This window comes from Bombina bombina, chromosome 6 (assembly GCF_027579735.1).
Source record: "Bombina bombina isolate aBomBom1 chromosome 6, aBomBom1.pri, whole genome shotgun sequence".
In the NCBI taxonomy this organism is placed as follows: domain Eukaryota; kingdom Metazoa; phylum Chordata; class Amphibia; order Anura; family Bombinatoridae; genus Bombina; species Bombina bombina.
Genome location: NC_069504.1, coordinates 338,133,628 through 338,156,797, shown reverse-complemented (window position 1 = coordinate 338,156,797; position 23,170 = coordinate 338,133,628). Strand labels below are relative to the sequence as shown.

General features: G+C 40.4%; 1 protein-coding gene across 1 annotated transcript in view; it reads right to left on the bottom strand.

Moving 5' to 3' along the window:
• Positions 1–23,170, bottom strand: part of LOC128664418 (tetratricopeptide repeat protein 41-like) — a 331,531-nt gene that overhangs the window by 32,622 nt on the left and 275,739 nt on the right. The window contains exon 11 of the mRNA XM_053719249.1: positions 527–575. Coding sequence (XP_053575224.1) covers positions 527–575 — 49 coding nt within the window. The remainder of the gene's footprint in view (positions 1–526; positions 576–23,170) is intronic.

Sequence of the window (23,170 nt, the reverse complement as noted above, 5' to 3'; positions counted from 1 at the left end):
AAAGAGGTGCCTGAGGTTTATACAAAAAAAATGCTGTCTTAACTCAAATTAAGGGCGGGTCGTGGACTCTACATGCCAGGAAAGAAAATAATTTATCAAGTAATCATGCATTTTGTTTTCTTTCCAATGGCATGGAGAGTCCACAAATCCATTCTAATTACTAGTGGGAACTAATACCCAAGCTTGAGGACACTGAATGGAAGGGCGGGAGAACAAGACAGGCGGACCTAAACAGAGGGCACCACCACTTGTAGAACCTTTCTCCCAAAAGAAGCCTCAGCCGAGGCAAAAAGTCAAACTTTGTAGAATTTGGAAAAAGTATGCAACAAGGATCAAGTGACTGTCTTGCAGATTTGTTCCACAGAAGCTTCATTTTTGAAGGCCCAGGAAAAAGAGACAGCCCTGGTGAAATGAGCCGTAATTCTCTCAGGAGGCTGTTGTCCAGCTGTCTCATAAGCCAACCGGATAACAGTTCTCAACCAAAGAGAAAGAGTAGAAGAAGTGGCCTTCTGGCCCTTACACTTACCAGAGACAACAACGAATAGAGAAGAGGATTTTCGTATATCCTTAGTTGCCTGTAGATAAAATTTTAGAGCACACACAACATCCAGGTTATGCAACAGGCGTTCCTTCTGAGAAGAAGGATTAGGACAAAACGAGAGAACAGCAATTTCCTGATTGATGTTGCGATCCGACATTACCATGGGAAGAAATCCCAACTTGGTACGAAGAACCGCCTTATCCGCATGAAAAATAAGGTAAGGGGAATCACACAACTTTCCAAGATAACAACTTAATATCAACAGAGTGCATAGGCTCAAACGGAGCCTGCTGCAGAACTTTAAGAACAAGATTAAGGCTCCATGGAGGAGCAACAGGTTTAAACACAGGCCTGATTAAACATCTGACTGAAGAGCCTTTCTCCAGGCAATCCTGAAGAAAAGACAAAATGCGGCGAACCCTCACCCAACTCCAAGAGAAACCCCTTGATTTGCACCAATAAAGGTATTTACGCCATACCTTATGGTAAATCTTACGAGTTACGGCTTACAAGCCTGAAGCATGGTATCAATGACCTTTTCAGAAAAACCGTGCCTAGACAACACTAGGCGTTCAATCTCCAATCAGTCAGCTTAAAAGAATCTAGATTTGGGTGGAGGAAGGGACCCTGAAGTAGAAGATCCTTCCTCAAAGGCAACCTCCAAGGGGGAAGAGATTACTGGGGATATTTATCAGAGGTCTGGCGGACCTGATCCGACAGTGCGGATCAGGTCCGACCTCGCTGAATGCGGAGAGCAATACGCTCTCTGTATTCAGCATAGCACCAGCAGCTCTTGTAAACTGCTCGTGCAACGCCGCCATCCGCAGATTCGCAACCAATCGGCCGCCAGCAGGGGGTGTCAATCAACCCGATCGGGTTGAATTGCAGCGATGTCTGTCTGCCTCCTCAGAGCAGGCGGACAGGTTATGGAGCAGCGGTCTTTAGAAACACAGGCCCTCAAGCTCCATCAGGAGCTTGATAAATGGGCCCCTACATCTTCACCAGGTCCGCAAACCAGATCCTGCGACGCCAGGCAGGGGCGATTAAAAACACTGATGCCCTCTCCTGTTTGATACAAGCTATTACTCGAGGAAAGAGAGCAAATGGAGGAAACAGGTACACAAGACCAAAGTCCCAAGGAACCGCCAGAGTGTCGATTAGAGCTGCTTGCGGATCTCTTGATCTTGACCCGTACTTTGGAAGTTTGGCGTTTAGATGAGATGCCATCAAATCCAACTTTGGAACCCCCTACCTGAGGGTTATCATTGAGAATACTTCCGGATGAAGGGCTCACTCCCCTGGGTGAAGGTCTGCCTGCTCAGATAATCCGCTTCGCAGTTGTGCACCTCTGGGATGTGAATGGCAGAGAGGTGACAATCTGCCCACTGGAGTATGTGAGTCACCTCCTTCATAGCTAAGAAACTCTGAGTTCCTCCCTGGTGGTTGATATATGCCACCGATGTGATGTTGCCCGACTAGAATCTGATAAATCGGACCAAAGTCAATTGAGGCCAAGCTGTTAGTGCATTGAAGATTGCTCTCAACTCTAGGATAATGTTTGGGAGATAAGACTTCACCTAAGTCCAATGACCCTGAGTCTTTAACGAACCCCAAACTGCTCCCAAGATGGTCTCAGGAAGCAAGTGCCCTGATAAAGATGGTCCTGAGAAATCCACCAGGACAAAAAGTTTCTCGTCAGGGAGTCCAGAACTATCCTCTAAAAGAGGTCTGAGTGGTCTCCGTTCTATTGTCTGAGCATGCATAACTGTAGAGGTCTCAGATGGAAATGAGCAAAAGGAATAAAGTCCATGGAAGCAAACATCAGACCAATTACTTCCATACACAGAGCCACTGAAGGATGGATAGAGGACTGAAGAGAAAGACAAGAAGTAAGAATTTTGGATTTTCTAACCTCCGTCAGGAAAATTGTCATGGACAGAGAGTCTATGATAGTCCCCAAAAAGCATACCTTGGTGTTTGTCACTAGGGAACTCTTTTCCAGATTTACTTTCCACCCATAAAAACTCAAAATTGACAACAGGGAATCTGTATGGGATCTTGCTAAGTAAAAAGATGGTGCCTGAACCAAGATATTGTCCAGGTACGGAGCCACCAAAATTCCCTGAGACCTGACCACCGCCAAAAGAGCCCCTAGAACCTTTGTGAAGATTCGGGGAGCTGTAGCAAGGCCAAAGGAAATGGCAACAAAAGTGTTTGTCTAGAAAGTCAAACCGTAGAAATTGGTGGTGTTCCCTGTGAATAGGAACATGAAGATACGCATCCTTCAGGTCTATGGTAGTCATAAAATGACCCTCCTGAACCAAAGGGAAATAACGAATAGTTTCCATTTTGAAGGACGGAACCTTGAGAAATTTGTTGAGATACTGAGTTCAAAGATGGGACAAAAATTTCCCTCTTTCTTGGGAACCACGAAGAGGTTGGAATAGAATCCAAGACCCTGTCCTGCCAGAGGAACTGGGACAATCACTATCAGAGAAGCTAGATCCTTTATGCAGCTTAAGAAAGCCTCTCTCTTTACCTGGTTCACAGATAACCTTGACAGGAGAAATCTGCCCCTGGGGGGACAAGATTTAAACTCTATCCTGTATCCCTGGGAAACTACTTCCACTGCTCAATGATCTGGGACATTGCGGATCCAAGCCTGATGAAAGAAGGACAGCCTGCTCCCTACTTGATTCAAGACTGGATCGGGGACGGCCCCTTCATGCTGACTAAGACTCAGAGGAAGGTTTCTTACCCTTTATTCCAAGGTTGACTAGACCTTCATGAAGTCCTGGATTGCTCCGTCTTTGAAGAAGAGGAGGAAGGCTTCTGTCCTTTGAAGTTGCGAAAGGAATGAAAACTATAATTCTAGCAACCCTTAGGTCTAACCTTCTTGTCCTGAGGTAGGAAAGCTCCCTTTCCACCAGTAATTTCGGAAATGATCTCAGTCAGACCAGGACCAAATAAAGTCTTGCCCTTAAAGGGTAAAGACAGAAGTTTGGACTTGGATGTTACATTCGCAGAGCAAGATTTTAGCCACAGAGCTCTGTGAGCTAATACCGCAAAACTAGAAATAGAAACTATTAGCCAGCTTTAGAGCTTTGATCCTATCCTGGATCTCATTTATGGTAGTCTCCTCCGAAATTAGGTCAGATAAGGAGTCACACCAATAAGAGGCTGCACCAGCAACTGTCGCAATACTGGCAACTGGTTGCCATTGTAAACCCTTATGAAGAAACATCTTTCTTAAATACGCTTCCAGTTTCTTATCTATAGGGTCCTTAAAAGAGGAACCATCCTCAAGAGGAATAGTGGTTCTCTTGGCTAGAGTGCATATAGCGACCTCTACCTAAGGCACAGTGCGCCACAGGTCACGCACTGAGTCAGCGACAGAAAACATCTTTTTAAAAACAGGGGATGGGGAAAAAGGAATCCCTGGCTTTTCCCATTCCTGCGCTATAATGTCAGACATGCGATCTGTAATAGGAAATACCTCCACAGAAGTAGGTTTGATATCAAGACGAGTTGAAAAACTGCAGCGACGCCCCGCTCTCCAAGCCGCAAGTGTAGAGAAGCCGAAACGGAAGAGCAGAGAGCAATCACATGATCGTAACAGAGTAAAATTTGCTGCGCCACACTACAAAGCGCGCAATTTCCCTAACGTCTATAAAGTGCAACAGTGAACAGAGTCCTCACATGGAAGTAAACGCGGCCCCAAAGAAAAACATAAATTATGCTTACCTATTAATTTAATTTCCTTCTGTATGAGGAGAGTCCATGGCATCATTCCTTACTGTTGGGAAATACTGAACCTGGCCACCAGGAGGAGACAAAGACACCCCAGCCAAAGGCTTAAATACTCCCCCTACTTCCCTCATATCCCAGTCATTCTGCCAAGGGAACAAGGAAAAGTAGGAGAAATATCAGGGTAAAAATGGTGCCGGAAGAGAAAAACTAATTTTGGACCGTGCATCGGAGTATACGTGCAGGGGCCGTGGACTCTCCTCATACAGAAGGAAATTAAATTATCAGGTAAGCATAATTTATGTTTTCCTTCTTAATATGAGAAGAGTCCATGACATAATTCCTTACTGTTGGAAAAACTATACCCAAACTCTAGAGGACACTGAATGATAACGGGAGGGGTAAAAGAGGGGCAGACCCTAATCTGCGGGCACCACAGCCTGTAAAACCTTTTTTCCAAAAGCTGCTTCGGGTGAAACAAAAACGTCAAACTTGTAGAATTTTGAAAAAGTATGTACAGAGGACCAGGTAGCCGCCTTACAAATCTGATCCATAGAGGCCTCTTTCTTAAAGACCCAGGAGGAAGCCACCGCTCTAGTGGAATGAGCCGTAATCCTTTGAGGAGGTCTAAGTCCCGCTGACTTGTAAGCTAAGCGTATAACACTCATCAACCAAAAAAATAAGGAAGTCGAAGAAGCCTTCAGACCCTTACGCTTCCCAGAGTAGATAACAAACAAGGAAGAAGTTTAACTAAAATCCTTAGTAGCTTGAAGATAAAACGTCAAAGATCGAATCACATCCAGATTATGAAGTAAACCTTTATTTTGAAGAAGAAGGATTAGGACATAAGGAAGGAACCACAATCTCCTGATTGATGTTATGATCAGACACCACCTTAGGTAGAAAACCCAAGCGGGTACGTAGGACAGCCTTATCAGTGTGGAACACCAGATAAGGAGGCTCACATTGCAAAGCAGCTATTTCAGAAACTCTGCGTGCCGACGCAATAGCCAATAAAAAAAAGAACCATTCAGCACAATAATTTAATGTCAAACGAATGCATAGGCTCACACGGAGCCCGTTGCAAAAACTTAAGAACAAGATTCAAACTCCAAGGTGGAGCATTAGATCTAAAAACAGGTGTGATTCTAATTAGAGCCTTAACGCAAGATTGCATGTCAGGGAGCTCTGCGAGCCTCTTGTGCAGCAAAACAGAAAGGGCCGAAATCTGTCCCCTCAGGGAGCTGGCAGAAAGGCCCTTCTCCAGACCCTACTGGAGAAAGGAAGGTTTCCTGGCAGCTTTAAAGGGACAGTCTAGGCCAAAATAAACTTTCATGATTCAGATAGAGCATGCAATTTTAAACAATTTTCCAATTTACTTTTATCACCAATTTTGCTTTGTTCTCTTGGTATTCTTAGTTGAAAGCTTAAACTAGGAGGTTCATATGCTAATTTCTTAGACCTTGAAGCCCACCTATTTCAGATTGCATTTTAACAGTTTTTCACCACTAGAGGGTGTTAGTTCACATATTTCATATAGATAACACTGTGCTCGTGCACGAGAAGTTATCTGGGAGCAGGCACTGATTGGCTAGACTGCAAGTCTGTCAAAAGAACTGAAAAAAGGGGCAGTTTGCAGAGGCCTAGATACAAGATAATCACAGAGGTTAAAAGTATATTATTAGAACTGTGTTGGTTATGCAAAACTGGGAAATGGGTAATAAAGGGATTATCTATCTTTTAAAACAATAAAAATTCTGGTGTAGACTGTCCCTTTAACCTTGTGCCAGGCTAAACCACGCTCTTCACACCAGAATAAGTAAGCTCTCCACACCTTATGATAGATGCAACGAGTAACAGGCTTACGAGCCTGAATGAGAGTGTCAATAACCCTCTCAGAAAAACCTCTCTTGGCTAGGACTAAGTGTTCAATCACCATGCAGTCAGCCTCAGAGAATCTAGATTTTGATGAACAAAAGGACCCTGTTCCAGCAGATCCATGCGACAAAGAAACTTCCACGGAGGAGATAAAGACATCCCCACCAGGTCCACAAACCACATCCTTCTCGGCCACGATGGAGCAATCAGTTTCACTGATGCCTGCTCCTGCTTGATGCGGGACACTACACGAGGAAGAAGTGGTAATGGCGGAAAAATGTAAATTAGGTTGAACCACCAATGCACTGCTAATGCATCTATTAGCTCTGCTTGTGGATCCCTGGAACATGACCCATATCTGGGTAACTTGGAATTGAGCCGGGACGCCATGAGATCTATCTCCGGCGTCCCCCCCATTTGTTGCAAATCTCCACAAACACCTCGGGATGGAGAGACCATTTTCACGGATGAAAGGATTGTCTGCTGAGGAAATCTGCTTCCCAGTTGTCCACACCCGGAATGTGGATCACTGACAGCGAGCAGTTGTGGGCCTCCACCCACTCCAGAATCCAAGATACTTCCCTCATTGCTAGGGAGCTCCTCGTTCCCCCCTGATGGTTGATGTAAGCCACTGAGGTTATGTTGTCTGATTGGAAACTGATAAACTGGGACGGGAGGAGGGATTCCTCTTGAGTCCACAGGCCCTGTGCCATCTTGGCACCCAGAACAGCTCCCCATCCTGATAGACTTGCATCCATAGTCACAATCTCCCAGGATGGTCTCAAGAAGGATGCCCCCTGGGACAGGTGATCTGGACAGAGCCACCAGGAGAGCGATTCTCTCAATCGGTTGTCTAGAGAAATCTGTTAGACAGAGCAGTATACAAAAAACAATCGGCTAGATTACGAGTTGTGCGTTAGCCTTAAAAAGCAGCGTTAAGAGGTCCTAATGCTGCTTTTTAACGCCCGCTGGTATTACGAGTCTTGAAGGTACAGGTGTACCGCTCACTTTTTTGGCCAGACTCGGAAATACCGCAAATCCACTTACGTCAATTGCGTATCTTCTTTTTTCAATGGGACTTGCATAGCGCCGGTATTACGAGTCTGACCAAAAGTGAGCAGTAGACCCTCTCCTGTCAAGCCTGGTACCGCATTTTAAAGTCAGTAGTTAAGAGTTTTACACTACAACGCCGTAGCATAAAACGCTTAACTAAAGTGCTAAAAAGTACACTAACATCCATAAACTACCTATTAACCCCTAAACCGAGGCCCCCCCACATAGCAAACACTAAAATAAAAATTTTAACCCCTAATCTGCCGAACCGGACATCGCCGCCAATATAATAAATATATTAACCCCTAAACCGCCTCACTCCCGCATCGCAAACACTATTTAAATATTATTAACCCATAATCTGCCGGCCCTAACATCGCCGACACCTACCTACATTTATTAACCCCTAATCTGCCGCCCCAACAACGCTGCCACTATAATAGAGTTATTAACCCCTAAACCTAAGTCTAACCCTAACCTCCACTAGCTTAAATATAATTTAAATAAATCTAAATACAATTACTACAAATCACTAAATTATTCCTATTTAAAACTAAATACTTACCTGTAAAATAAACCCTAAGATAGCTAGAATATAACTAATAGTTACATTGTAGCTACCTTAGGGTTTATTTTTATTTTACAGGCAACTTTGTATTTATTTTAACTAGGTACAATAGTTATTAAATAGTTATTAAATATTTAATAACTACCTAGTTAAAATAAAGACAAATTTACCTGTAAAATAAAACCTAACCTAAGTTACAATTACACCTAACACTACACTACAATTAAATTAATTAACTAAATTAAATACAATTAATTACAATTAAATAAAATTATCTAAAGTACGAAACCCCCCCCCCCCCCCACTAAACTACAGAAAATAATAAAAACAGAATTTATGCTTACCTGATAAATTTCTTTCTCTTACGGTGTATCCGGTCCACGGCTTCATCCTTACTTGTGGGATATTCTCAATCCCTACAGGAAGTGGCAAAGAGAGCACACAGCAGAGCTGTCCATATAGCTCCCCTCAGGCTCCGCCCCCCCAGTCATTCGACTGACGGTGACTGTAGTTTAACAAAAAATAAATTTAAACCTGACTTAATTGCCAGGGCTGGCCGTGGACCGGATACACCATAAGAGAAAGAAATTCATTAGGTAAGCATAAATTTTGTTTTCTCTTACATTGGTGTATCCGGTCCACGGCTTCATCCTTACTTGTGGGAACCAATACCAAAGCTTAGGACAGGGATGAAGGGAGGGAACAAGTCAGGTAACCTAAACGGAATGCACCACTGCTTGCAAAACCTTTCTCCCAAAAATAGCCTCCGAAGAAGCAAAAGTATCGAATTTGTAAAATTTGGCAAATGTATGCAGTGAAGACCAAGTCGCTGCCTTACAAATCTGTTCAACAGAAGCCTCATTCTTGAAAGCCCATGTGGAAGCCACAGCTCTAGTGGAATGAGCTGTACTTCGTTCAGGAGGCTGCCGGCCAGCAGTCTCATAAGCCAATCGGATGATGCTTTTCAGCCAGAAAGACAGAGAGGTAGCAGTCGCTTTTTGACCTCTCCTCTTACCGGAATAGACAACAAACAAGGACAATGTTTGCCTGAAATCCTTAGTTGCTTGTAAATAGAACTTTAAAGCATGAACAACATCAAGATTGTGTAACAGACGTTCCTTCTTAGAAACTGGATTAGGACACAGAGAAGGAACAACTATTTCCTGGTTAATATTCTTATTGGAAACCACTTTTGGAAGAAAACCATGTTTGGTATGCAAAACAACCTTATCTGTATGGAACACCAGATAGGGTGAATTACACTGCAAAGCAGACAATTCAGAAACTCTTCGAGCAGAAGAAATAGCTACCAAAAACAAAACTTTCCAAGATAGTAACTTAATATCTATGGAATGCAAAGGTTCAAACGGAACCCCTTGAAGAACTGAAAGAACTAAATTTAGACTCCATGGAGGAGCCACAGGTCTGTAGACAGGCTTGATTCTAACTAAGGCCTGTACAAACACCTGAACATCTGGCACAGCTGCCAGACGCTTGTGTAACAGAATAGACAGAGCAGATATCTGTCCCTTTAAGGAACTAGCTGACAACCCTTTCTCCAATCCTTCTTGGAGAAAAGACAATATCCTTGGAATCCTAATCTTACTCCACGAGTAACCCTTGGATTCACACCAACAAAGATATTTCCGCCATATCTTATGGTAAATTTTCCTGGTGACAGGCTTCCTAGCCTGGATCAAAGTATCTATAACTGATTCAGAGAACCCACGCTTAGCTAGAATTAAGCGTTCAATCTCCAAGCAGTCAGTTGCAGAGAAACTAGATTTGGATGCTTGAATGGACCTTGGATTAGAAGGTCCTGCCTCAAAGGTAGCTTCCATGGTGGAGCCGATGACATATCCACTAGGCCTGCATACCAAGTCCTGCGTGGCCACGCAGGAGCTATCAGAATTACCGAAGCCTTCTCCTGTTTGATCTGGCTACTAGCCGAGGGAGAAGAGGAAACGGTGGAAAGACATAAGCTAGATTGAAAGACCAAGACGCCACTAAGGCATCTATCAATGTCGCCTTGGGATCCCTGGACCTGGATCCGTAACGGGGAAGTTTGGAGTTCTGGCGGGACGTCATCAGATCCAGTTCTGGAATGCCCCATAGTTGGGTTAGCTGAGCAAAGACCTCCGGGTGGAGTTCCCACTCCCCCGGATGGAAAGTCTGACGACTCAGATAATCCGCCTCCCAGTTGTCTACTCCTGGGATGTGAATTGCAGATAGATGGCAGGAGTGATCCTCCACCCATTTGATGATCTTGGATACTTCCTTCATCGCCAGGGAACTCTTTGTTCCTCCGTGATGATTGATGAACGCCACAGTCGTGATGTTGTCCGACTGAAATCTGATGAATTTGGCCTCCGCTAGTTGAGGCCAGGCCTGGAGCGTATTGAATATCGCTCTCAATTCCAAAATGTTTATCGGGAGAAGAGATTCTTCCCGAGACCATAGACCCTGAGCTTTCAGGGAGTCCCAGACCGCACCCCAGCCTAAGAGACTGGCATCGGTCGTGACAATGATCTACTCCGGTCTGCGGAAACTCATTCCCTGAGACAGGTGATCCTGAGACAACCACCAGAGAAGAGAGTCTCTGGTCTTCTGATCCATTTGTATTTGGGGAGACAAATCTGCATAATCCCCATTCCACTGTTTGAGCATGCACAGTTGCAGTGGTCTTAGATGAATTTGTGCAAAAGGGACTACGTCCATTGCCGCAACCATTAGACCGATTACCTCCATGCACTGAGCCACAGAAGGCTGAGGAATGGAATGAAGAACTCGGCAAGTATTAAAAAGTTTTGATTTCCTGACCTCTGTCAGAAAAATTTTCATTTCTAACACCACAAACTCTTTACCCTCCCGTGGAGATGCTACTTGTTAGAGCGGCAAAGAGAATGACGGGGGGGGCAGAGCCTGCTGTGTGCTCTCTTTGCCACTTCCTGTAGGGATTGAGAATATCCCACAAGTAAGGATGAAGCCGTGGACCGGATACACCAATGTAAGAGAAATAATTACAAGATTTTTAAACTAATTACACCTACTCTAATCCCCCTAACAAAATAAAAAAGCCACCCAAAATAAAAAAAGCCCTACCCTACACTAAATTACAAATAGCCTTTAAAAGGACCTTTTGCAGGGCATTGCCCCAAAGTACAAATACCCCCCCAACATTAAAACCCACCACCCACACAACCAACCCTACTCTAAAACCCACCCAATACCCCCTTAAAAAAACCTAACACTAACCCCTTGAAGATCACCCTACCGTGAGACGTCTTCACCCAACCGGGCAGAAGTGGTCCTCTAGACGGGCAGACGTCTTCATCCAACTGGGCAGAAGTGGTCCTCCAGACGGGCAGAAGTCTTCATCCAGACAGCATCTTCTATCTTCATCCATCTGGCACGGAGCGGGTCCATCTTCAAGACATCCGACGCGGAGCATCCTCTTCATCCGGAGTCTTCTTCAACAATGGCGGTTCCTTTAAGTGACGTCATCCAAAATGGTGCCCCTTCAATTCCGATTGGCTGATAGAATTCTATCAGCCAATCGGAATTAAGGTAGGAAAAATCCTATTGGCTGATACAATCAGCCAATAGGATTGAGCTCACATTCTATTCGCTGATTGGAACAGCCAATAGAATGTGAGCTCAATCCTATTGGCTGATTGGATCAGCCAATAGGATTGAACTTCAATCCTATTGGCTGATTGCATCAGCCAATAGGATTTTTCCTACCTAAATTCCGATTGGCTGATAGAATTCTATCAGCCAATCGGAATTGAAGGGACGCCATCTTGGATGACGTCACTTAAAGGAAACGTCATTGTTGAAGAAGACTCCGGATGAAGAGGATGCTCCGCGTTGTATCTCTTGAAGATGGACCCGCTCTGCGCTGAATGGACGAAGACAGAAGATGCCGTCTGGATGAAGACTTCTGCCCGTCTGGAGGACCACTTCTGCCCAGTTGGATGAAGACTTCTGCCCGTCTGGAGGACCACTTCTGCCCGGTTGGGTGAAGACGTCTCACGGTAGGGTGATCTTCAGGGGGTTAGTGTTAGGTTTTTTTTAAGGGGGTAATGGGTGGGTTTTAGAGTAGGGTTGGTTGTGTGGGTGGTGGGTTTAATGTTGGGGGGGTATTTGTACTTTTTTTTTTTTTACAGGTAAAAGAGCTGATTACTTTGGGGCAATGCCCCGCAAAAGGCCCTTTTAAGGGCTATTTGTAATTTAGTGTAGGGTATGGCTTTTTATTTTGGGGGCTTTTTTACTTTGTTAGGGGGATTAGAGTAGGTGTAATTAGTTTAAAAATCTTGTAATTATTTTATTTTCTGTAATTTAGTGTTTGTTTGTATTTAATTTAGTTTAATTTATTTAATTATAGTGTAGTGTTAGGTGTTAGTGTAACTTAGGTTAGGTTTTATTTTACAGGTAAATTTGTCTTTATTTTAACTAGGTAGTTATTAAATAGTTAATAGCTATTTAATAACTATTGTACCTAGTTAAAATAAATACAAAGTTGCCTGTAAAATAAAAATAAACCCTAAGCTAGCTACAATGTAACTATTAGTTATATTGTAGCTAGCTTAGGGTTTATTTTATAGGTAAGTATTTAGTTTTAAATAGGAATTATTTAGTTAATTGTAGTAATTTTATTTAGATTTATTGTAATTATATTTAAGTTAGGGGGGTTAGGGTTAGACTTAGGTTTAGGGGCTAATAACTTTATTATAGTGGTGGCGACGTTGTGGGCGGCAGATTAGGGGTTAATTAATGTAGTTAGGTTGCGGCGACATTGGGGGCGGCAGATTAGGGGTTAATAAATATAATGTAGGGTTTGGCGATGTTGGGGGCAGCAGAATAGGGGTTCATAACTATAATGTAGGCGGTAGCGGTGTCCGGAGCAGCAGATTAGGGGTTAATAATATAATGCAGGTGTCAGCGATGTCGGGGGCGGCAGATTAGGAGTTAATAAGAGTAAGATTAGGGGTATTTTGATTCGGGGGTTCATGTTAGGGTGTTAGGTGTAGACATAAATGTATTTTCCCCATAGGAATCAATGGGGCTGCGTTAGGAGCTTTACGCTGCTTTTTTGCAGGTGTTAGGTTTTTTTTTCCCGCCGGCTCTCCCCCATTGATTCCTATCGGGAAATCGTGCACGAGCACGTTTAGCCAGCTCACCACTAACGTAAGCAGCGCTGGTATTTAAGTGAGATGTGAAGCTAAATTTTGCTCTTCGCTCACTTTTTAGTGGTTAACGCTGGGTTTCTAAAAACCCGTAATAACAGCTCTGTCTGTAAGTGAGCGGTGAGCATAAACTGCTTGTTAGCACCGCACAGCTTCTAATGCAAAACTCGTAATCTAGGTGAATATTAGGGCAATAAAAAACATTAGCCAAATATAATATCTCTCTCATCCCAGCCTCATACACAAGGGATAAAACCATTAACTAGACATGTGCGGTTCGTTTCGGATTAATTCGGAAATTCGGTAAATTCGGTAAATTCGGAGATTCGGATCGATTCGGATTTCCGAATTAAAATACTTCCGAATCTACCGAATGAATCCGAAATAGCTGCCGTATCTCCGAATAAATCCGAATTAGCTCGTTAAGATTCGGCATTTCCCCATAGGAAACAATGGGAGTTTCGGCTGAAAAAAAACTAACACCGCAGCCCCATTGTTTCCTATGGGGAAACACTAAGTCTGCACCTAACACCCTAACATGTACCCAGAGTCTCTAAACACCCCTAATCTAACACTTATTAACCCCTAATCTGCCGCCCCCCGCTATCGCTGACACCTGCATTATTTTATTAACCCCTAATTTGCCGACCGAATATCGCCGCCACCTACATTATAGCTATTAACCCCTAATCTGCTGTCCCTAACACCGCCGACCCCTACATTATAGTTATTAACCCCTAATCTGCCCCCCCAACGTCGCCGCAATCTAACTACAAGTATTAACCCCTAATCTGCCGACCCGATATCGCCGCCGCCTACATTATAGCTATTAACCCCTAATCTGGTGTCCCTAACACCGCCGACCCCTACATTATAGTTATTAACCCCTAATCTGCCTCCCCCAACGTCGCCGCAATCTAACTATAAGTATTAACCCCTAATCTGCCGACCCGATATCGCCGCCGCCTACATTATAGCTATTAACCCCTAATCTGCTGTCCCTAACACCGCCGACCCCTACATTATAGTTATTAACCCCTAATCTGCCCCCCCAACGTCGCCGCAATCTAACTACAAGTATTAACCCCTAATCTGCCGACCCGATATCGCCGCCGCCTACATTATAGCTATTAACCCCTAATCTGGTGTCCCTAACACCGCCGACCCCTACATTATAGTTATTAACCCCTAATCTGCCTCCCCCAACGTCGCCGCAATCTAACTACAAGTATTAACCCCTAATCTGCCGACCCGATATCGCCGCCGCCTACATTATAGCTATTAACCCCTAATCTGCTGTCCCTAACACCGCCGACCCCTACATTATAGTTATTAACCCCTAATCTGCCTCCCCCAACGTCGCCGCAATCTAACTACAAGTATTAACCCCTAATCTGCCGACCCGATATCGCCGCCACCTACATTATAGCTATTAACCCCTAATCTGCTGTCCCTAACACCGCCGACCCCTACATTATAGTTATTAACCCCTAATCTGCCTCCCCCCAACGTCGCCGCAATCTAACTACAAGTATTAACCCCTAATCTGCCGACCGCAAATCGCCGCCACTATAATAAATGTATTAACCCCTAAACCGCCGCACTCCCGCCTCGCAAACACTATAATACATTTTATTAACCCCTAATCTGCCCTCCCTAACATCGCCGCCACCTACCTACAATTATTAACCCCTAATCTCCCGCCCCCATCGTCGCCGCTACTATAATAAGGTTATTAACCCCTAAACCTAAGTCTAACCCTAACCCTAACACCCCCTAACTTAAATATAATTTAAATAAAACGAAATAAGTTTACTATAGTTAAATAAATGAATCCTATTTAAAACTAAAGACTTACCTGTAAAATAAACCCTAAGATAGCTGCAATATAACTAATAGTTACTTTGTAGCTATTTTAGGATTTATTTTTATTTTACAGGCAACTTTGTATTTATTTTAACTAGGTACAATAGTTATTAAATAGTTATTAACTATTTAATAACTACCTAGCTAAAATAAATACAAATTTACCTGTAAAATAAATCCTAACCTAAGTTACACTAACACCTAACACTACACTATCATTAAATTAACTAAATAAATGAATCATATTTAAAACAAAATACTTACCTGTAAAATAAACCCTAAAATAGCTGCAATATAACTAATAGTTACTTTGTAGCTATTTTAGGATTTATTTTTATTTTACAGGCAACTTTGTATTTATTTTAACTAGGTACAATAGTTATTAAATAGTTATTAACTATTTAATAACTACCTAGCTAAAATAAATACAAATATACCTGTAAAATAAATCCTAACCTAAGTTACACTAACACCTAACACTACACTATCATTAAATTAACTAAATAAATGAATCATATTTAAAACAAAATACTTACCTGTAAAATAAACCCTAATATAGCTGCAATATAACTAATAGTTACATTGTAGCTATTTTAGCATTTATATTTATTTTACAGACAACTTTGTATTTATTTTAACTAGGTACAATAGCTATTACATAGTTATTGACTAATTAATAGCTACCTAGTTAAAATAATTACAAAATTACCTGTAAAATAAATCCTAACCTAAGTTACAATTAAACCTAACACTACACTGTCATTAAATAAATTAACTACAAGTACCTACAATTATCTACAATTAAATAAACTAAAGTACAAAACCCCCCCACTAAATTACAAAAACAAACAAACACTAAATTACAAAAAATAAAAAAATATTACAAGAATTTTAAACTAATTACACCTAATCTAAGCCCCCTAATAAAATAACAAAGCCCCCCAAAATAAAAAAAAATGCCCTACCCTATACTAAATTACAAAAGTTAACAGCTCTATTACCTTACCAGCCCTGAACAGGGCCCTTTGCGGGGCATGCCCCAAAGAAAACAGCTCTTTTGCCTGTAAAAAAAAAACACAATCCCCCCCCCACATTACAACCCACCACCCACATACCCCTACTCTAACCCAAACCCCCCTTAAATAAACCTAACACTACCCCCCTGAAGATCTCCCTACCTTGAGTCGTGTTCACCCAGCCGGGCCGAAGTCTTCATCCGATGGGGCAGAAGAGGACATCCAGACCGGCAGAAGTCTTCATCCAAGCGGGGCAAGAAGAGGTCTTCCATCCATCATACAAGTACCAAAATACAAACAAACACTAAATTACAAAAAATAATAAAATATTACAATAATTTTAAACTAATTACACCTAATCTAAGCCCCCTACTAGCTATTAATATAGCTTCAATATAACTAATAGTTACATTGTAGCTATTTTAGGATTTATATGTATTTTACAGGCAACTTTGTATTTATTTTAACTAGGTACAATAGTTATTAAATAGTTAATAACTATTTAATAACTACCTAGCTAAAATAAATACAAATTTACCTGTAAAATAAATCATAACCTAAGTTACAATTACACCTAACACTACACTATCATTAAATTAACTAAATAAATGAATCCTATATAAAACTAAAGACTTACCTGTAAAATAAACCCTAATATAGCTGCAATATAACTAATAGTTACATTGTAGCTATTTTAGCATTTATATTTATTGTACAGGCAACTTTGTATTCATTTTAACTAGGTTCAATAGCTATTAAATAGATATTGACTATTTAATAGCTACCTAGTTAAAATAATTACAAAATTACCTGTAAAATAAATCCTAACCTAAGTTACAATTAAACCTAACACTACACTATCATTAAATAAATTAACTACAAGTACCTACAATTAAATGCAATTAAAAAAACTAAACTAAAGTACAAACCCCCCCCACTAAATTACAAAAAATAAAAAAATATTACAAGAATTTTAAACTAATTACACCTAATCTAAGCCCCCTAATAAAATAACAAAGCCCCCCAAAATAAAAAAAATGCCCTAACCTATACTAAATTACAAAAGTTAACAGCTCTATTACCTTACCAGCCCTGAACAGGGCCCTTTGCGGGGCATGCCCCAAAGAAAACAGCTCTTTTGCCTGTAAAAAAAAAACACAATCCCTCCCCCCACATTACAACCCACCACCCACATACCCCTACTCTAACCCAAACCCCCCTTAAATAAACCTAACACTACCCCCCTGAAGATCTCCCTACCTTGAGTCGTGTTCACCCAGCCGGGCCGAAGTCTTCATCCGATGGGGCAGAAGAGGACATCCAGACTGGCAGAAGTCTTCATCCAAGCGGGGCAAGAAGAGGTCTTCCATCCATCAGAAAAGTACAAAAAAACAAACAAACACTAAATTAGCAAAAATAATAAAATATTACAATAATTTTAAACTAATTACACCTAATCTAAGCCCCCTACTAGCTATTAATATAGCTACAATATAACTAATAGTTACATTGTAGCTATTTTAGGATTTATATTTATTTTACAGGCAACTTTGTATTTATTTTAACTAGGTACAATAGCTATTAAATAGTTAATAACTACCTAGCTAAAATAAATACAAATTTACCTGTAAAATAAACCCTAACCTAAGTTACAATTACACCTAACACTACACTGTCATTAAATTAACTAAATAAATTAATCCTATATAAAACTAAATACTTACCTGTAAAATAAACCCTAATATAGCTACAATATAACTAATAGTTACATTGTAGCTATTTTAGCATTTATATTTATTTTACAGGCAACTTTGTATTTATTTTAACTAGGTACAATAGCTATTAAATAGTTATTGACTAATTAATAGCTACCTAGTTAAAATAATTACAAAATTACCTGTAAAATAAATCCTAACCTAAGTTACTATTAAACCTAACTCTACACTATCATTAAATAAATTAACTACAAGTACCTACAATTAAATACAATGAAATAAACTAAACTAAAGTACAAAAAAAAAAAACACTAAATTACAAAAAATAAAAAAAATTACAAGAATTTTAAACTAATTACACCTAATCTAAGCCCCCTAATAAAATAACAAAGCCCCCCAAAATAAAAAAATGCCCTACCCTATACTAAATTACAAAAGTAATCAGCTCTATTACCTTACCAGCCCTGAACAGGGCCTTTTGCGGGGGCATGCCCCATAGAAAACAGCTCTTTTGCCTGTAAAAAAAAAACACAATACCCCCCCCCCCACATTACAACCCACCACCCACATACCCCTACTCTAACCCAAACCCCCCTTAAATAAACCTAACACTACCCCCCTGAAGATCTCTCTACCGTGTCTTCACCCAGCGGGCCGAAGTCTTCATCCGATCGGGCAGAAGAGGACATCCAGACCGGCAGAAGTCTTCATCCAAGCGGGGCAAGAAGAGGTCTTCCATCCATCAGAAGTCTTGATCCAGGCGGCATCTTCTCTGTTCATCCATCCGGAGCGGAGCGGCAGCATCCTGAAGACATCCCACGCAGAGCATCCTCTTCTTTCTTGATCCGACGACTAGGTGACTGTACCTTTAAGTGACGTCATCCAAGATGGCGTCCCTTGAATTCCGATTGGCTGATAGGATTCTATCAGCCAATCGGAATTAAGGTAGGAAAAATCTGATTGGCTGATTTAATCAGCCAATCAGATTCAAGTTCAATCCGATTGGCTGATGGAATCAGCCAATCAGATTGACCTCGCATTCTATTGGCTGTTCCGATCAGCCAATAGAATGCGAGCTCAATCTGATTGGCTGATTGGATCAGCCAATCGGATTGAACTTGAATCTGATTGGCTGATTGAATCAGCCAATCAGATTTTTCCTACCTTAATTCCGATTGGCTGATAGAATCCTATCAGCCAATCGGAATTCAAGGGACGCCATCTTGGATGACGTCACTTAAAGGTACAGTCACCTAGTCGTCGGATCAAGAAAGAAGAGGATGCTCTGCGTGGGATGTCTTCAGGATGCTGCCGCTCCGGTCCGGATGGATGAACAGAGAAGATGCCGCCTGGATCAAGACTTCTGATGGATGGAAGACCTCTTCTTGCCCCGCTTGGATGAAGACTTCTGCCGGTCTGGATGTCCTCTTCTGCCCGATCGGATGAAGACTTCGGCCCGCTGGGTGAAGACACGGTAGAGAGATCTTCAGGGGGGTAGTGTTAGGTTTATTTAAGGGGGGTTTGGGTTAGAGTAGGGGTATGTGGGTGGTGGGTTGTAATGTGGGGGGGGGGTATTGTGTTTTTTTTTACAGGCAAAAGAGCTGTTTTCTATGGGGCATGCCCCCGCAAAAGGCCCTGTTCAGGGCTGGTAAGGTAATAGAGCTGATTACTTTTGTAATTTAGTATAGGGTAGGGCATTTTTTTATTTTGGGGGGCTTTGTTATTTTATTAGGGGGCTTAGATTAGGTGTAATTAGTTTAAAATTCTTGTAATTTTTTTTATTTTTTGTAATTTAGTGTTTGTTTTTTTTGTACTTTAGTTTAGTTTATTTCATTGTATTTAATTGTAGGTACTTGTAGTTAATTTATTTAATGATAGTGTAGTGTTAGGTTTAATAGTAACTTAGGTTAGGATTTATTTTACAGGTCATTTTGTAATTATTTTAACTAGGTAGCTATTAATTAGTCAATAACTATTTAATAGCTATTGTACCTAGTTAAAATAAATACAAAGTTGCCTGTAAAATAAATATAAATGCTAAAATAGCTACAATGTAACTATTAGTTATATTGTAGCTATATTAGGGTTTATTTTACAGGTAAGTATTTAGTTTTATATAGGATTAATTTATTTAGTTAATTTAATGACAGTGTAGTGTTAGGTGTAATTGTAACTTAGGTTAGGGTTTATTTTACAGGTAAATTTGTATTTATTTTAGCTAGGTAGTTATTAACTATTTAATAGCTATTGTACCTAGTTAAAATAAATACAAAGTTGCCTGTAAAATAAATATAAATCCTAAAATAGCTACAATGTAACTATTAGTTATATTGTAGCTATATTAATAGCTAGTAGGGGGCTTAGATTAGGTGTAATTAGTTTAAAATTATTGCAATATTTTATTATTTTTGCTAATTTAGTGTTTGTTTGTTTTTTTGTACTTTTCTGATGGATGGAAGACCTCTTCTTGCCCCGCTTGGATGAAGACTTCTGCCAGTCTGGATGTCCTCTTCTGCCCCATCGGATGAAGACTTCGGCCCGGCTGGGTGAACACGACTCAAGGTAGGGAGATCTTCAGGGGGGTAGTGTTAGGTTTATTTAAGGGGGGTTTGGGTTAGAGTAGGGGTATGTGGGTGGTGGGTTGTAATGTGGGGGGAGGGGTTGTGTTTTTTTTTACAGGCAAAAGAGCTGTTTTCTTTGGGGCATGCCCCGCAAAAGGCCCTGTTCAGGGCTGGTAAGGTAATAGAGCTGTTAACTTTTGTAATTTAGTATAGGGTAGGGCATTTTTTTTATTTTGGGGGGCTTTGTTATTTTATTAGGGGGCTTAGATTAGGTGTAATTAGTTTAAAATTCTTGTAATATTTTTTTATTTTTTGTAATTTAGTGGGGGGGGTTGTACTTTAGTTTAGTTTTTTAATTGTATTTAATTGTAGGTACTTGTAGTTAATTTATTTAATGATAGTGTAGTGTTAGGTTTAATTGTAACTTAGGTTAGGATTTATTTTACAGGTAATTTTGTAATTATTTTAACTAGGTAGCTATTAAACAGTAAATATCTATTTAATAGCTATTGTACCTAGTTAAAATAAATACAAAGTTGCCTGTACAATAAATATAAATGCTAAAAATAGCTACAATGTAACTATTAGTTATATTGCAGCTATATTAGGGTTTATTTTACAGGTAAGTATTTAGTTTTATATAGGATTAATTTATTTAGTTAATTTAATGACAGTGTAGTGTTAGGTGTAATTGTAACTTAGGTTTGGATTTATTTTACAGGTAAATTTGTATTTATTTTAGCTAGGTAGTTATTAAATAGTTATTAACTATTTAATAGCTATTGTACCTAGTTAAAATAAATACAAAGTTGCCTGTAAAATAAATATAAATCCTAAAATAGCTACAATGTAACTATTAGTTATATTGAAGCTATATTAATAGCTAGTAGGGGGCTTAGATTAGGTGTAATTAGTTTAAAATTATTGTAATATTTTATTATTTTTTGTAATTTAGTGTTTGTTTGTATTTTGGTACTTGTATGATGGATGGAAGACCTCTTCTTGCCCCGCTTGGATGAAGACTTCTGCCGGTCTGGATGTCCTCTTCTGCCCCATCGGATGAAGACTTCGGCCCGGCTGGGTGAACACGACTCAAGGTAGGGAGATCTTCAGGGGGGTAGTGTTAGGTTTATTTAAGGGGGGTTTGGGTTAGAGTAGGGGTATGTGGGTGGTGGGTTGTAATGTGGGGGGGGGGATTGTGTTTTTTTTTTTACAGGCAAAAGAGCTGTTTTCTTTGGGGCATGCCCCGCAAAGGGCCCTGTTCAGGGCTGGTAAGGTAATATAGCTGTTAACTTTTGTAATTTAGTATAGGGTAGGGCATTTTTTTTATTTTGGGGGGCTTTGTTATTTTATTAGGGGGCTTAGATTAGGTGTAATTAGTTTAAAATTCTTGTAATATTTTTTTATTTTTTGTAATTTAGTGTTTGTTTTTTTTTTGTAATTTAGTGGGGGGGTTTTGTACTTTAGTTTATTTAATTGTAGATAATTGTAGGTACTTGTAGTTAATTAGGTTTAATTGTAACTTAGGTTAGGATTTATTTTACAGGTAATTTTGTAATTATTTTAACTAGGTAGCTATTAATTAGTCAATAACTATGTAATAGCTATTGTACCTAGTTAAAATAAATACAAAGTTGTCTGTAAAATAAATATAAATGCTAAAATAGCTACAATGTAACTATTAGTTATATTGCAGCTATATTAGGGTTTATTTTACAGGTAAGTATTTTGTTTTAAATATGATTAATTTATTTAGTTAATTTAATGATAGTGTAGTGTTAGGTGTTAGTGTAACTTAGGTTAGGATTTATTTTACAGGTAAATTTGTATTTATTTTAGCTAGGTAGTTATTAAATAGTTATTAACTATTTAATAACTATTGTACCTAGTTAAAATAAATACAAAGTTGCCTGTAAAATAAAAATAAATCCTAAAATAGCTACAAAGTAACTATTAGTTATATTGCAGCTATCTTAGGGTTTATTTTACAGGTAAGTCTTTAGTTTTAAATAGGATTCATTTATTTAACTATAGTAAACTTATTTCGTTTTATTTAAATTATATTTAAGTTAGGGGGTGTTAGGGTTAGGGTTAGACTTAGGTTTAGGGGTTAATAACCTTATTATAGTAGCGGCGACGATGGGGGCGGGAGATTAGGGGTTAATAATTGTAGGTAGGTGGCGGCGATGTTAGGGAGGGCAGATTAGGGGTTAATAAAATGTATTATAGTGTTTGCGAGGCGGGAGTGCGGCGGTTTAGGGGTTAATACATTTATTATAGTGGCGGCGATTTGCGGTCGGCAGATTAGGGGTTAATACTTGTAGTTAGATTGCGGCGACGTTGGGGGGAGGCAGATTAGGGGTTAATAACTATAATGTAGGGGTCGGCGGTGTTAGGGACAGCAGATTAGGGGTTAATAGCTATAATGTAGGCGGCGGCGATATCGGGTCGGCAGATTAGGGGTTAATACTTATAGTTAGATTGTGGCGACGTTGGGGGAGGCAGATTAGGGGTTAATAACTATAATGTAGGGGTCGGCGGTGTTAGGGACAGCAGATTAGGGGTTAATAGCTATAATGTAGGCGGCGGCGATATCGGGTCGGCAGATTAGGGGTTAATACTTATAGTTAGATTGCGGCGACGTTGGGGGAGGCAGATTAGGGGTTAATAACTATAATGTAGGGGTCGGCGGTGTTAGGGACAGCAGATTAGGGGTTAATAGCTATAATGTAGGCGGCGGCGATATCCGATCGGCAGATTAGGGGTTAAATAATGTTATTATAGGGTTTGCGATGTGGGGGGGCCTCGGTTTAGTGGTTCATAGGTAGTTTATGGGTGTTAGTGACTTAGTGTACTAAATGGGTGTTAGTGTAGTAAAAACATACCGAATTTCGGAATGGAATAGAACCGAATTCAGCCGAATCCGAATAAATCCGAAACGAATTTATTCGGATCCGAATAAATCCGAAACTAATTTATTCAAATTTTGCCGAATCAGATTCGATCCGAAACGAAATTCTAAAAGTCCGAATCGAT